Source organism: Ursus americanus, chromosome 12 (assembly GCF_024610735.1).
Source record: "Ursus americanus isolate L20-20 chromosome 12, mUrsAme1.1.p, whole genome shotgun sequence".
In the NCBI taxonomy this organism is placed as follows: Eukaryota; Metazoa; Chordata; class Mammalia; order Carnivora; family Ursidae; genus Ursus; species Ursus americanus.
The window spans coordinates 39,044,597-39,061,458 of record NC_142138.1 but is presented as its reverse complement, the minus strand read 5'-3'; the positions used below and the strand labels follow the sequence as shown (position 1 = coordinate 39,061,458).

At 39.4% G+C, this 16,862-nt stretch overlaps 1 protein-coding gene across 2 annotated transcripts in view; it reads right to left on the bottom strand.

The window, feature by feature from the left end:
• Positions 1-13,900: 13,900 nt before the first annotated feature.
• The window catches only part of SH3GLB1 (SH3 domain containing GRB2 like, endophilin B1), a 34,647-nt gene continuing 31,685 nt past the window's right edge, over positions 13,901-16,862 (bottom strand). For both annotated transcript variants that reach the window (XM_045801861.2, XM_087866078.1), the window contains 2 exons: positions 14,757-14,982; positions 13,901-14,371 (listed from right to left, as the gene is read on the bottom strand). In XM_045801861.2, the coding sequence (XP_045657817.1) occupies positions 14,264-14,371; positions 14,757-14,982 (334 nt within the window). In that variant the 3' untranslated portion in view covers positions 13,901-14,263. The remainder of the gene's footprint in view (positions 14,372-14,756; positions 14,983-16,862) is intronic.

The following is a 16,862-nucleotide window of genomic DNA, read 5'->3' as shown; positions in this document are numbered from 1 at the left end:
GCAGCCTCATCCCATGTTTTGGTTTGTGGGCTCCTGGTTTGCAATCTGCCTTTTTGTCGTGTGGACACAATGAACTTTTACTAATTACTACTTCAGGGATCTGTTCGTTTTATTCCTGTTATTTCTGAACTTTTGACACTTTCCACAATTTTCATGTTGACCAATCATTTTTAGCTGTTCTCTTTGCTAGTTGCTTAGTATCTCCCTATTCAGATCACTGTTGACAGTTTCCCACAATTTGTTCAGTCATGCCCCTAGCCCCCTCCTCCTCCTCTCCCCTCCCAGGAGGCATTCCTCTCCCCTGAGCTCCCCTGAGCTCCCGAGTCTCAGCAGCCCTCCTAGGCCAGCTGCCTGGGAGCTGGAGGGCTAGAGTTTGCAGAAACGGGGCTAGAAATTAGCCACGATGGGCATCGTGAGGGGGAAGGTGGAAATGGGCTGAGAAGGAAGACCCAGAGCACTGGCTCCAGTCCCAGACAGTCCAGAGGAAAGGAATGGGAGGGGTGAGCATCGGGGAGGGGAGAGAGGAAGGAGGGAGATATAGTTTAGGATTCGAATGTACCGGCTCTGTAGACTCCGGGACCTTGAAGCCAGCATAGCAGGTTCACGCTTAATGTCTCTGTCGAAGCTTCAGTTTTCTCATCTGCAAAGTGAGGACAACAATCTCTATCTCACAGTGTTGTTTTGAGAACGAAATTAGAGGATCTGTCACACCATATTGTGACCGGCATCTCGTAAATGCCGATGGATGGCACCTGTTTTTTTTTTTTTTTTTTTTTTAATGGTGTGCTCTTGTCCTGCCACATAGGGCATATAACCTCTCTCAGTGAAACTAAGACTCTGGCTAGAAAGAATAATAAGGATTATATAGATTTGTTACCTTGATAAAAGACAAATTTATAGAACATATTCCCATATAGCTGAATTGTAGAATAAACTTTTTATTTTTTATTTTTGAAAGAGTGCAGGCATGTGCGGTGAGGGGCAGAGGGGAAGAGGGAGAGGGAGAGAGAGAATCTCAGGCAGGCTCCACATCCAGCTCAGAGCCCCACTTGGGGCTTGATCTCAAGACCCTGAGATCATAACCTGAGCCGAAATCAAGAGTCAGAGGCTTAACCAATTGAGCTACTACCCAGGCGCCCCTGGAATAAACTTTTTTAATCCATAGGCTCTTTCCCCTGTTCCTGGCAAGATAATAGTCTGAGCATTTTCACTTGCTCACCAAATTACTCATTAGTAATGGCCTATTTAGTTGATAGACTCAGTAAAATGGTATTACACGTTAGCTTAATTTAATAGCTTAGAATCATATTTTGGGAACTGTCATTACTCTTTTTTACTGTTTCTGCAGGTCAGTCAGCTTTAAAGTGAAAGACAAAAAGGTAGTTTTTTAAATTTAAAAAGCGGTTCTCAAACATGTGCATCAGAATCACCTGGAGAGCTTGCTGAAACCCAAGACGGCTAGATTTCACCCCCCTCCGAGTTTCTGAAGGTTGCACTTTGAGAACCCCTGATTTAAGCCAAGGCTGATTTCTTTGCACTTTCAGGTGTGGTGTTTAATGAACGATCCCCACTTGGCTTGATGAACTTCGTAGATTTTTTTTTTTAGTTGGTTAAGCAGTAATTTATAGCTTCTTCGTGCCAAGAACATTTTTTTTTCCTGCCCCAAGAAGTTACTAGACCAGGAGTACTGCAGGAAATAATAAGGTATTGACCATTTTTGGAGACACATTTTTAAAAAAACCAAACTGGTGTCCATGTTACACAGACAAGGAATGAGGCCCAGCTCTGCCACTATCTGGCTCTGTGCCTCTCTAAACTTTGTTTCCTTGTCTGTAAAATGGGGTCAAGAATACCTTCTTGCCAGGTTTAAAGAAGGCAACGTGTGTAAACTGCTTGATAAATGTTAGCAATAGTTTTCAAAGGAACGTAAAAACTCAATAATGCCAAACCAAGACCGTTAGTGCCAGTGTTCGTATTTGCTTGTTAGAACCCTTTAGAAAGCTTGAGCACAAAGTGAGTCTTTTCCCTTTGAGGTGACGGTTAGGCTCTGTCAGTCCGGGTGGAGAGGGATTTCAAAAGGAATCTCTCACAAGTTGTCATTCAGTCTTTTCTAGAAAATTCACACTGAAGAGTTTTGTTCTCTAAAATCAAATATAGGGGTACCTGGGTGGTCCGTCATCGGGCGTCTGCCTTTCAGCTCCAGTCGTGATCCCAGCACAGCTTCTTGGGATTGAGCCCTGCCTCTGGCTCCCTGCTCAGCAGGGAGCCTGCTTCACCCTCTCCCCCTCCCCCCTGCTTGCGTTCCTTCTCTCGCGGTCTCTCTCTGTCAAATAAAGTAAAAAAATCTTTAAAAAAAATAAAATGAAATATAAATAAACCAGTCCCATCAATTACCTACCAATAGAACAATCTATTGTTTAAGTTATTTGCTATTTAATTTAATTAATAATTTGGGGTTTAGCATCGGTTACTACTGAAACATGAACAAGTTTTCCTTGTTTAGAGTATCTTAGGACGCAAGAGCTAGAAGGATGATAGAGATCACCAGGCTCAACCCTTTCATTTTACAGATGAGAAACCTGTGGGCCTGCCAGGTTAAGTGAGTAATTTGCCTGAAGGGTACATAACCACAAATTTAATTTTTACTGGACTTGCTATCTAAATGCTCTCAGAAGGAATGGCTTATGATGAACTCTTCTAAAACCACAAGTATTTTAGTCTCCTGCAATATGTAATTGGTTTATATCCACACGCCCTAAGTGGAAGGTAAATTAATTTAGTTTCTCAGGGTTGCATTATGAAACATTTATCTTGAGATATTCATCAGGAAGTTACATGGAATAAAGTTAGCCATTTTATGATCACATCATTGAAATTGTTTCATATCCACAACGTGCAATTGGCAACACATGCTTTCAAAAATTTCAGGTCAAAATGATCATGGGTGTATTCTATGATACAGAACATTGGAGCTTCAATGTTTCACTTTTCCATTCATGTAAGTATACACTGGACTGTTTTCCAAGAAAAATCTTGACCCTTTCTCCAATTGCTCCTTTTTGCAGAGATAGATTGACTTTTTATACTTTCAGCTGGTTAATTTTTGGTAGAAATAATTTCAACTCATTTTCTACATGATTGGTTAATGTATAGGGATTAGTACCCCATATTTTCATCAGAAAACTTCAAATGTTAAGCTTCTGAATTCTTTTTTTTTTAATGATTTTTTATTATATTATGTTAGTCACCATACAGTACATCCCTGGTTTCCGATGTAAAGTTCGATGATTCATTAGTTGCATATAACACCCAGTGCACCATGCAATACGTGCCCTCCTTACTACCCATCACCGGTCTATCCCATTCCCCCGCCCCCCTCCCCTCTGAGGCCCTCAGTTTGTTTCTCATAGTCCATAGTCTCTCATGTTTCATTCTCCCTTCTGATTACCCCCTCTTTCTTTATCCCTTTCTTCCCCTACCGATCATCCTAGTTCTTATGTTCCATAGATGAGAGAAATCATTTGATAGTTGTCTTTCTCTGCTTGACTTATTTCACTTAGCATTATCTCCTCCAGTGCCGTCCATGTTGCAGCAAATGTTGAGAATTCGTTCTTTCTGATAGCTGAGTAATATTCCATTGTATATATGGACCACAACTTCTTAATCCAGTCATCTGTTGAAGGGCATCTCGGCTCCTTCCATGATTTAGCTATTGTGGACATTGCTGCTATGAACATTGGGGTGCATATGGCCCTTCTCTTCACTACGTCTATATCTTTGGGGTAAATACCCAGTAGTGCAATGGCTGGGTCATAGGATAGCTCAATTTTTAACTTTTTAAGGGACCTCCACACTGTTTTCCAGAGTGGCTGTACCAACTTGCATTCCCACCAACAATGTAGGAGGGATCCCCTTTCTCCACATCCTCTCCAACAATTGTTGTTTCTTGTCTTGTCTATTTTTGCCATTCTAACTGGCGTAAGGTGGTATCTCAGTGTGGTTTTGAATTGAATTTCCCTGATGGCTAATGATTTTGAACATTTTTTCTTCTGAATTCTTGTGAAAAGCTCGGTAATGAAAAAATATATATGGAAATTTGTTTGAAGCGAGTGTAGTTCATTCATTACTTTAGACATTCTGATAGTGATAACAATAATAATAGTGATAAGACAAATAGAAATTGTTATTTACCATGTGCCAATTACTGAGTCAAGTCTTCTCATGCACTGTTTTATTTAATCCTCATAATCAGTGGTTCTCCAACTTCGGCATGCGCCAAATCACCTGAGGGCTTGTTAACGACTGAGCCACACAGGCGCCCCCCCCCTTTTAAAGATTTTATTTATTTATTTGACAGAGAGAGAGACAGCGAGAGAGGAAACACAAGCAGGGGGGTGGGGGAGGAAGAAGCAGGCTTCCCGCTGAGCAGGGGCTCGATGCGGGGCTCGATCCTAGGACCCTGGGATCATGACCTGAGCTGAAGGCAGATGCTTAATGACTGAGCCACCCAGGTGCCCCTGAGGGCTTGTTAAAACACAAATTATTTCTGATTCAGTTGGAGTCTGAGAATTTGCATTTCTAATAAATTCCTAAGTGGTGCTGATACTCCTGGTTTGAGGACCATGTTTTGAGAACTACTGCTTGCCACACACCTAGGACATAGGTATTTCAAACTTTACAGATGGAGAAACAGGAATTGAAGTTATGTAACCTGCTCCTTTCACAGCTAATAATTGGTAGAGATGGGATTTGAACATTCGCTTTTTTAATCCCAAAGTCTACATATAGTCTTAATTTCTGTGCTAGGTGGTTTTGCAAGAAGATATACTGTCTGGGAAGAATAGTAATAGTAACATTTTATAGCTTAACAATAGGAGAGAACTCTCTTGCTCCCAATACTGAGGTTCAAATACAGGCACACTGCGGACATACTGCAGGTTTAGTTCCAGAGCACTGTAATAAAGCAAATATTGCAATAAAGCAAGTTAAATGAATTTTTTGGTTTCCCACTGCATATAAAAGTAAATGTGCAATAGCATTAAGTCTTTAAAAATGTACTTACCTTAATTAAAAAGTAGTTTATTGCTAAAAAATGCTAACCATCACCGGAGCTTCCAATAAGTCATAATCTTGCTGCTGGTAGAAGGTCTTTCCTTGATGTTGATGGCTGCTGACTGGTCAGGTGGTGGTTGCTGAATGCTGGGGAGACTGGTAATTTCTTAAAATGAGGCAACAATGAGTTTGCCACATCGACTGACCCCTGCTTTCAAGAACAACTTTTCTGTGGCATGTGGTGCTGTTGCTTGGTAGCATTTTATCACAGTGGAACTTATTTCAAAATTAGAGTCAGTCCTCTTAAATCCCGCTGCCGTTTTATCAACTAGGTTTATGTAACAATCAAAGTCCTTTGTTGTCAACGATCTTCACAGCACCTACACCAGGAGTAGATTCCATCTCAGGAACCGCTGAGATGGTTCACTGCTCATCCCTATGAAGCAACTGCTCATCTATGAAAGGTTTTTTTTTTTAGAAATTATTTATTTATTTATTTATTTATTTATTTATTTATTTATTTATTTAAAAGAGAGAGAGGAAGAGCAAGTAGGGGGAGCAGCAGGCAGAGGGAGAAGCAAACTCTCCGCTGAGCAGGGAGCCCCACACTGGACTCAATCCCAGGACTCTGGGTTCATGACCTGAGCCGAAGGCAGACGCTTAACAGTCTGAGCCACCCAGGTGCCCCTTGGCCATGAAAGATCGATCCTGAGATCGCAGCTGTTCAGTCACATGTTCGGGCTCCACGGCTGCTTCTAGTCCTCTCTCTGTTCCCACCACACCTGCAGTTACTGCCTCCACTGAAGTCCGGAACCCTCCACGTCATCCATGAGGGCTGGGACCAACTTCTTCCAAACTCCTGTTCGTGTTGATATTGGGACCTCTTCCCATGAGTCACGAATGTTCTCAGTGGCATCTAGAATGGGTTCCAGAAGTTTTCCCATTTACTTTGACCAGATCCATCAGAGGAATCACTATCTGTGCCAGTGATAGCCGTATGAAATATATTTCTTATGTGATAAGACTTGAAAGTTGAAATTACTCCTTGACCCATGGGCTACAAAATGGACGTTGTGTTAGCAAGCATAAAACAACATTAATCTCATTGTACATCAGCATCAGAGGTCTTGAGTGACCAGGTGCATTGTCAATATTTTGAAAAGAATCTTCGTTTTCTGAGCAGTAGGTCCCAACAATGGGCTTAAAATATTCCATAGACTATGTTGTAAACAGATGTGCTGTCATCCAGGCATTGTTGCTCCATTTCTAGAACATAGGCAGAGTAGATTTAGCATAATTCTTAGGGGTCCTAGGATTTTTAGAATGGTAAGTGAGTCTTGGCTTTCACTTAAAGTCATCAGCTGCATTAGCCCCTAACAACAGAGTCAGCCGGTTCTTTGAACTCCAAAGCCAGGCATTGACTTCTCCTCCCTACCTAAGAAAGTCCTAGATAGTGTCTTCTTCCAATAGAAGGCTGTTTTGTCTACACTGAAAATCTGTGGTTTAGTGTAGCTGCCTTCATGAATTCTCATAGCTTGATCTTCTCAATAGCTTGATCTTCTCAATAACTTACTGCCGCTTCTACATCACCTGCTGCTTCACCTTGCACTTTTCTGCTGTGGAGAAAGCTGCTTTCCTTCAACCTCATGAACCAACCTCCGCTAGCTTCCAACTTATTTTTTTTAAGATTTTATTTATTTGAGAGAGAGTGAGCGTGAGTACAAGCAAAGGGAGGGGCAGAGGGAGAGGGAGAAGCAGACACGCATTGAGTATGGAGCCCTGACATGGGACTCAACGCAGGGCTCCATCCCATGGGATCATGACCTGAGCCAAAGGCAGACGCTAACCGACTGAGCCACCCAGGCACCCCAGCTTCCAACTTTTCTCCTGTGGCTTCCTCACCCCTCTCATCCTTACAGAATTGAAAATAGTTGGGGTCTTGCTCTGGATTAGGCTTTGGCTTAAGGGAATGTTGTGGCTGGTTTGATCTCCCATCCAGCCACTAACACATTCTCCATATTAGCAAGACTGCTTTATTTTTTAACATTTATGGGTCCTCTGGAGTAGTACTTTTAATTTCCTTCAAGAATTTTCCTTTGCATTCAGAACTTGGCTAACTGTATGACAGGAGAGGCCGAGGTTTAAGTCTACCTTGGATTTCAGCATGCCTTCCTCACGAAGCTTAATCATTTCTAGCTTTTGATTTAAAGTGAGACTCTGCCTTTCACTTGAACACTTAGAGGCCCTTGTAGGGTTATTAGTTGGTCTAATTTCAATACTGGTCTTGTCTCAAGGAAACAGGGAGGCCTGAGGAGAGAGAGAGAAAGACAGGGGAATGGCTTGTTGGTAGAGAAGTCAGAAAAAACACATTTACTAATGAAGTTCCCCATTTTATATGAGCGGACTTCGTGGTGCCCCAAAACAACTATAATAGTAACACCAAAGGTCACTGATCACAAACTGACAGTTGCCAGAGGGGAGGGTGATCGTGGGATAAGCAAAATGGGTGAAAGGGAGTGGGAGGTTCAGGCTTCCAGTTAGGGAATGAATACTTCACGGGGATAAAAGGCACAGCATAGCGAATAGAGTCAGTGTTACTGGAATAGTGTTGTCTGGTGACAGATGGTAGCTACACTTGTGGTGAGCACAGCATTCAGGGACCTCCCTTCCGCCTCATTCCAGGACAGCTTCGGCTGCACACCTTTTGTAGAAATTAGAATACTGGAAGCAGCTATGGGGATTGCTGAAACTCTGCATCAGGTGTCTTGAGTTAGGGGGCACAGAACCCCTGTCCTTGAGCTCAGCTAGATTAGCAAGTAATTGCAATTCAAAGCAACAAACGCCACAGTTGAGTTACACGTGTATATATGGGTAATTACTTCTGCTTGAGGGAGTCCAGAATATCCTCCTGAGCTTGCTCTGAACAGATGAGGGTCTCCAGGCAGGCTGAACAGAGGAAACCACACAGAAAGCAAGCAGCCATCACGTATGGCTGTTTGTGGTTACTGGGGACTACCCACCGCTGCACGAGTTTCACCAATGTCCCTAGTACATGGGACTAGGCAGAAACATTTGCATTGAACCCTGATGCTCAGGCTTCCAAAAAGTTGCTTGTAATAATAGCCCATTTTCTTGGGCCTCATAATTACTTAAGCCTCCTCTATAGGCTTCCTTCCTTCCATCCCTCTTCAGTTCTCTTACTACTCACTTTTTATTGGCTGAGTAGCTCCCAGTTATAACCAACAAACCAGAGGCTAATTTAAACTTCCTGGGGTTCATCCAAATGTGACGAGTTGGTTTCTGGGGCTTAGTCTGCTATGATTACTGTAGCTGTTAACGCTGAGACATCTATCTTTTGGAAATACTGCTGAGCAACTTTTAGAGTTCAGATACATGTCTAAATAAATTTCTTTCATTTGAGATCAATTCTGATCTCTACTTCTGGAGATGCTATTGGGACTTCGCTAACTGCCATTACCTTTATTGAGCTGAGTCTTCTGTGCCAGCTTCTCACAGACAAGAGTGGGGCAGTTTCAATTAGAAGGGGAGGTTTGGCATGGTTGACATGTCCAGCTCAGCATTTTAGAATAATAGGATTACCACTTTGATACATGGCCATAAAAGCATAATAGTTGAAATCTATCATACACCTTGTCTGGGAGTTTCATCTGGTTAGATATTTGAATACCTGAGTGTGGAAAAATTAGGCAGCTTTTTTAAGAACCAGATTTTGTAGGTATAGTAGGATATACCAGGCAATACCCATTAATTATGACAGCTCCCAGGAAGTTTGGCAGCGGCAGTGATATTTACTCCACAGAGGTTGGTAACAGCAACCACTCTAACACACTCAGCTAGAAACACTCAGCTGGAAATCCTAATAAATTATCTACTAGGTGCTAGCCAGTTTGTCCATAACATGGTAATCCTTTCAATCCTGCAAGAGAGGTTTGTTTTATTCTCATTCTAGAGTTGAGCAAACAGGCTCAAAGAGGTTGACTGACACAGAGTCAGGAAACCAAGTGGGAGAGCCAGTGATCTGCTTACCTTCCAAAGTTTCTACTTCCCCCTATGATGGCTATGCTCTCTAAAACCAACAAGAAGCCTGCATCAGAGTTATCACAAGATTCCAGTCTACTTAAGAGTGTTCTCCTACCATTTCAGCAGAACTCAGAAAGGTGATTGTGCTTCCAGGAGACTGAATTAAAGCAAGGAGCAAGCTAGTACTACAAACATTCCCAGAGGATCGCGAAACACCTAACAGAAGGTAGAACAGTAAATGATGTCATGTAGGAATAACTTAAGACTGATCTCGTTTTAATTTTATAGGATCTTTTTATCTTCCTCTTGCACTTTATTTTTAAACTGAAGGCCCCAAGAATATTTAGTTGGAAGCCCTTCAAAAAGAAACAATATATTTTAAAAATATACTGATAAAAGTGTACATTGGTAAGCTTTCTAGTGGCAGTAACAAAAGATTTCAAAAACTGGCATATCCTCTCTACTAGCGATTCCAGTTCCAAGTACTCATCTTAAGGAAATACTGAGAACACACAAAAGACTGAGCAACACGATGTTCTTTAAAGCAGTTTATTAGTGAAAAATTGGAAACCTAAAAACCAACAATTTAATAAAATGTAGCACATATGATGGAATACTGTGCAGCCATTAAAAAGGATGTAGAAATATGTTTGACACAGCAGGATAGTTATGGTATTGTCAAGTGAAAAAAAGTTACAAAACAGTATGTACAACTTGATTCCATTTAAAAAAATGTATAAATGCACAGAAGAGTCTGGAAGGCTATACACCTAAATAACAGTTCTCCCAGATAGTGGGGATTATAGGTGATTTTTCTTTTAAACTAAATTTTCATTTTTTCCCTTTTTACCAACACATCTATGACTTGTGTTATTAAAAAAGTATTAACAATTCTTAAAAAGTTTCCCGTGAAGTAGGAATTAAAGGGCTCAGCAACCTGAGGCACAGGGATGTAAACGTTAGTCTGAAACCTCTTCCATGGTTTGTCAGGGTGCTTTGATGTCAAGTTGTCACTGTGTTAAGTGGAAATGTGAGTGGTCGAAGTGTTTACCCTTCTTCAGACTATGGGATCCATTCCTAAGAAACCCTCCACAGCAACCAAGTCCTGGCATTCCAAGTACTATTTCCCTTGCTTACACTGAGCATACCCTTATTCCGTCACACGCACTTGTAATACCCCCAGCGAGGCACCTCTGCACTTGCGAGCGAGGTGCTGGGTGACGGTGCGGAAGACAGGAAGAATTCCTCGACTGATGTCAGATAGTCCCTGAAGGTGCAAGGCAAGTTTTTGTTGTTCTACTGAAGTGGTTCTCAAACTTGTAAAAACAGATGGCTGGGCCCTACCCCCAGAGTTTAATTCAGTAGATCTTAGATAAGCCTTAGGAATTGCATCCCCCCCTTTCATTTGACAAGTATTTATTGAGTACATACAGTGTGTACTAAAAGTTGGAAATTTAACTGTGATCAAAAGAATTATAGCCTCTACCTCAGGGAACCTACATTCTAGACTGACAGATACATACTAATCACATAATTATAAAACTATATAATTATGACAGTGCTAGAATAAAGATCAGAAGACAGTTTTTATCTTAAACTATTTTTACAAAGTTACATGGAAGAACTAAGACTAGTTCTATAGTCTCAAGACAAAAAAATAGGTACAAATAAAGGTAGAAAGTACTTGTAAGAATGAATTAGCATTTGAAACAAGTCCCTAGGTGATGCTGCTATTGCCTGTCCTAGGGTCTCACACAGAGAACCGCTGCCCTACTGAATAGACTTTCTCATTAGGATAAAGTAGGAGAAAGGCCACAACTCCCTCCTCCCCTTTGGAGTCTCACCACAAGGTAGGAGCCACTTGGTCATCTGAAGGAGGGCTTGCAGCACAGCTAGCTAGCTATTATGGCTCCTTACTCAGGCTCTAAGTGCTACACACTAGGCAACATAGTTCCAAATTTCAAGCATTGGGGAGGTAGGGAAGATATTTTTCGAGGAATCCAGTCAATGCATGGAGGTAAGCTGGGCCTCTCTGGGTAAACAAAGCTGTTGCTTCCTGTCCTGCACTCTGTTATCTTTCCAACAGTGTATTTCAGAAATGCCCTCCTACACCAGCTCCTCCATTCACATTCTGTTCCTTTGTTCTGGTGGAGAACAGCAGCCGAGGATGGACTCTCACCCACTGGCGACCCTAGTCTCAGGTTTCTTAGATCTCCTGTTACTCAAAATGAGGCACATTCCCATTTCTGGGACCTAATGTCCTACAATATGAATTTTTCTGACTAGCACCATAAAAAACAATTTAATACCATGACGTCTTAGATTAGATTATTTTGAAAACAAATGTAGAGACAATCCAATCATTTTTGTCTGTCTGTAAAAGAGCTAACAATTATTTCCAAGTTTATTATCTCATTCACATGTGCATCCTCCACATGTCACTATACTTTTAGGTTAAGCTCTGGGGCACAGAGCTTATTTAAATAATTTCAAATGGCACCATGAACTATTAGCCTTCCCAAGCTTTTCTTCCATGCCTAAGAACCTTTATGGGCTTTTACCTGAGTAAAAACTAAATCCGTGACTTCATAAGTCAAAACCAAAATGAAAAACCCACAAAAAACAAAACCAACCCCCCCCCCCCCCGCAACCAACCAAACCAAACCCCTCTAAAAAGCAACAAACATAAGAACAAGTCCACATATTATGGTGGATTTGTGGTAGACAAAGGCACAAGAAGCATTTGAACCTTAACACTGAAGGCTACTGCACATTATTGGGTTGTTATAATCAACATTCATTTGATGGAAAACAGAAGGTTCTGATAAAAACTCACGCTGGCTGCAGTAAAGTTAAACCTAGATCTAGGTCTGATTTAAAGGGGGTGGAAGACAGGGCTGATGAGTAAAATAGAGTGTGGGTATAAAAGGTATTTCCGGTAGAGTCATAAACAAGGTCTACACTCTGGATTGGTCAGGAAGCTACAGGGGCTAACAAAGGGAAACTGATATTTACAGAATGCTTCTACTATGTGTCAAACCTTTCCCTAAAAATGACTTACCATACAAGTTAACATTTGCTATAGAATCCTCACAGCAACTTTAAGGTGGCATAATTATTATCCCTTTTTTTATTAATAAGGAAACAATAGTTTATACAATGGAGTCCAAGCTCAAAAGCACAGGATGTGAGGAAGACTGGATTTGAACCCAAGGCCATTTCACTCCAGCACCCATACTTTTCCCCCCCTTACTACTCTACTTCCATAAACCTAGTTTATAGTTGCTGTTTGAGTTGACCTGGATTTTTTGTATCATCTTTTAAAACCTAAACCTGACTCATATCACATTAAAGATGGTACTCTAGGCTGGCTGTAGAACTTCCTTTCTGGAGAAATAAAAAGCTCACTAACTTAGTGCTATAGCTAACTAACCAACTTAAACAGCTTTTAGGGTTAAGAGTATGGTGATTCACAGTGTGAATCAAAGTGTCTGTACAATTATAAAATTGCAGAGGAATGTGTCTTAGCACAGAAATAAGAGGGTAACAACTACTGTTAAAGTTTGGACTGTGAATTATTATCAACATGTTTACAAAGCTCTTATTAGGGGCTCTTAAACACATTTTAACATACCTTTTGTGTTAAGTGTTCATCATTTTTTAAAGTACCAAAAATTCTCTGAAGAAATGAACTACACTTTTGTACAAACTTCATGTGTAAGCCAGACTGAACTACTTTTGTCAGAATATGCTACATTCTCTTGGCTCCAGACCGGCATATCTTTTTCCCTCTGCCTGGAACACTTCTTCTCCAAACCATCTCCTACTCCCCAAATCTGAATTAGGTGACACCCAAATTTCCCAAACACAGTACCCTGTATTTCTTCTATCATGACATGGATTCTGTTATATGGAAACTGCTTATTTTTCTGTATTCTCCACTGGTCTTTAAGGTCTGCAGGGGAATGGGCTATGCATCCTGGGGATACAGATAGGATCAGCATAGTGCCTGGCCCTCAACAATGAATGAGGAATGAATGAATGAATGAATGAATGAATGAATGAATGAATGAATGAGAATGAATGTAGAAGGCCTAATGTGGAAACAATCTGATTCACAGCAATGGTCCAAACAGCAATTTTCTGACTGCAAGTGTGGCACTAATAATTTCATTAGCATATTTCATAACCAGAGATCCTGATCAAGATAACCTAAGTTCATTAATAAATATGCAAAATTACTAGGCTTAGAGTAACCAAAAATGTATTCTTTTTGTATACAATTTTCCTCTATGATGGGTGTAGTTGCACTACTCCATTTTTTGATTCCATAAGAATTTATTCTTATGAACAACAAATCCTCTTTACTGAAGTATGTTTTTAACAGATCTGATTCTGATTATGCATTAAATTGTGCCAACTGAACAATCTTAAAAAAAATTGATTAGCGAAATGAACTTGTTCCAGATGTTGCAGAACTTAACTGAAAATATAACAGAGTATGGTAATGCTTTTCAAGGACTATTTTTTTCTTAAATTTAGAAGAAATCATTCAGTAGTGTTTACTAAAAACCCCAAAAGCCCCCAAAATAAACCACTGAGATATAGTATTGAAATAATTCAATTTCTGTTGGAAAACAAGGTAAACATTGTATAACTGCATTTCTGTTTATGGAAACATTCAGAAATACTATATTTTCCATAAAAGAGGCTTATATCCTACAGCTCTTTTTAAACCGACAGCTTAAAACAAATCTTAATTTTATTCTTTGGCTATTAATTATACCTAATAAATGAGTCACTGATATCAATTCACAATAAATTTATTTTACATAAAAGAAAAAGCTTGCCATTAATGAAAAATTCAGTAGAAAACAGTTCTTCTGCTTTAAGTTGGAGCTCAAAAGTAGAAGCTGCTTATTAGTGAAACCTCAGTAGAAAGAGAATTTTGTAAGAAAACATTCTTGGCATGAAAGCACTAACATAAATTCAGTAATGAAATATTTACCATGCAATTTTATTGGCAGAAAGGCTGGTTTCTGATGGCTGGTATTTTCTTTTCAGTCTCCTAAGAATATTAACATGGAAGATACTTAAACCTGCTTTATTTAGAGTTAATTGTATATAAATACTGGTGTCATGATGGGTAATCTTTCCATAGTCCACCTATTTAATTGAGCAGTTCTAAGTAGGTAATCGGCACCCTGCCCTTCTGATTTCCCCTTTCCCCCATTAGCCAGTCTGAATCCATTCCAACAACACTGAACACAGTGATCACCTACAAAATAAAATATTTCAAGTTATTAACTATGTTAAAAAATAAGCACATAGAAGAGTAGTCAGATTTGTAATCTGTTTAAACTATTCATTACTGAAGTTTTTTAAAATTATCAATTTTGCTAAAAGATAAAGGGTTTTATTAGAGGCAGTTTTAGAAATCTTCTAGTTACTTAGCAGTTAAAAGCTTTAAATACTTCTGTGATATTCTATTTTGTTAGGACAGTAGTTAAATTTTTTACAAAATGTTAATATAACTATCTTAAATCTATGAAAGTAATCACGATAAACTACTTCCAAGTAAGTAATGAGGCATTTGCATTTTGTAATACTAGAAGGTATGTTAATCTATGATACAGGTTTTATTATACCCATATATTACTTACCTCATCTGCCAGAAGTGATAATTCACTACTGTTTGCAGCATCATAATCATACAGAACCCTGGCCTTCCTGCTGCCACTGCACTCCTTAAGGTCTATGAGGTTGGTAGGAGAGGCGATTACTAGGCCACTTGTTGAAGTCAAGGCAGAAGACCCAATCACATTTGATGAAGCAGATGGCACGGGTGCCACAGAAGTTTGATTGTTGTTACAATAATTGGATGGAAAACTGTTGAAAAGAAAATGGCCAATTATCTATTTTCAAGTGACTAAGAGATTCTGAATACCACCACTTGGTGGCAGTGTTTACTTTCTACTAACTTCCACTTTGGCTAAAGATTTACAGACGTCAGTAATATTTTAATGACAAAGGTTGCTATCTAACTGATGCTTCTTGGGCCAGTTGCACTACAGAAAATTCTGGTATTTTCCAAATATAAGTCCTTGAAAGTTTTTTTCAAGCTGTCTTTACAATTATAAAGTAAAAAAAAAAAAAAAATATGCTGTTTTTTTTCCTGAAAAATAAAATGAGTTTAACCTTAAAACACTTCCAAAAAACTTTTACTAGTATGTTTTATTAATCTTTTCCTGCCTTTAAGAGTTGTTAAATAAAAATATCAATGAAAAACTACTTCTATATTAGATATTATCACAAGAGTGAAGTTTTCTCAATTCTTTGAGAAATACCAGAATAGCCAAACTCTTTGATAAAACTGATCCTATCACATTTTTCTATTTATTCAGATGACAAACATTTATGGAGTATCTACATGTCCAGAATCTGGACCACAAGCTGAAGACACTAAGATAAAACAATACCACTCCTTTTTGGACATACAGACAGGGGAGGACATGGGCATTCAAATACTATGTTATGACTAATAATTATCATAATGAAGACTCAATGGGAGAACAGGGCAAATTTCACAAATTCATTCTGTCTTGTATTTTTTAGGGGGTAAAAATAAAACTTTTATTAGAAATAAGTAAAATCTCTGTAACTGATTTGCTTATAAATAAAGATAATTAAAATTTTCAGTTTATTGTAAAGCTACTCTTTCTCTAATACTAAATGGAAAACAGCAAAAATGGCTGGCCTATATTCATTCTCATCCATTTAGTTTCCTATGAAAATTCAGATTTAAATTTTAATAAATATAAAAGGCTTCATCTGTTAAGGTGAGTGAAATTCATTCCTCCATAAAATTTCCTTCTTCTCTTTATGACCACTGTGCGACCTGGAAATTGTGGTCAGCCAGGAGCATAATTCCATTTAGCCTTAAAATCTCTTCTCTAAACCTTCACTTTAGCCTCTTACCCTGTGTTTATCTTTCACACTCCTTTTATCATTGAACCTAGAGGTGGATGGGAGTCGGAGTTGTACGTTCCTCATTACCATTTCTACACTCTTCTAACCAATCCTGCCTAATCTTTGAATTTCATGTTATTTGACTATATACTACCCTCCATTTCTTGTTGCAATCATCTACAGATGTCTCATTCCTTTCCCTTCACTTCTACAAGATTTTAGCTCCTGGCTCGCTGACACTGTATCTTTATTCTTGAAGATTTTAATATCCATATAGAAAATTCTTCTAACACTTTGGCCTTTCAGATCCATGATACCTTCTCTTTCTGTGCCTAATCCCTCTAGTTCAGCTGCCCATTTCCACTGCCTCATCTAGACCTTAGCAATTCCAAAAACTGTAACCTTTGCAATAACCACAATTTCCAACATCTCATTTTCTGACCATTTTCCCCCCTAGTACACTCACTTCAACAAGCCTAGAGTGAATCTACTGTCCTACCATAGACCTACTATCTCTGATCCTACCAATACGCCCTTCATGGCCATGGTTAATTATAATCACCCACCTGCATATGCCTTCATCTCCTAAGCTCCTCACTTCATCCTACTCATTTGCTAAAAACCTCCCTATTAACCTACTCAGTATCCATGTACTTAATTTGAGAGGAGAAATGTACAAAACCCAAGTTGTCTGGCCTTACCCTCAATTTATGAATAGGAACCTCAAGTGGGTCCAAAATGCTGCCTAGCAATTATACTACATTTCTCTAGTCCATTCACTTTCCATTCTTTTGATGACT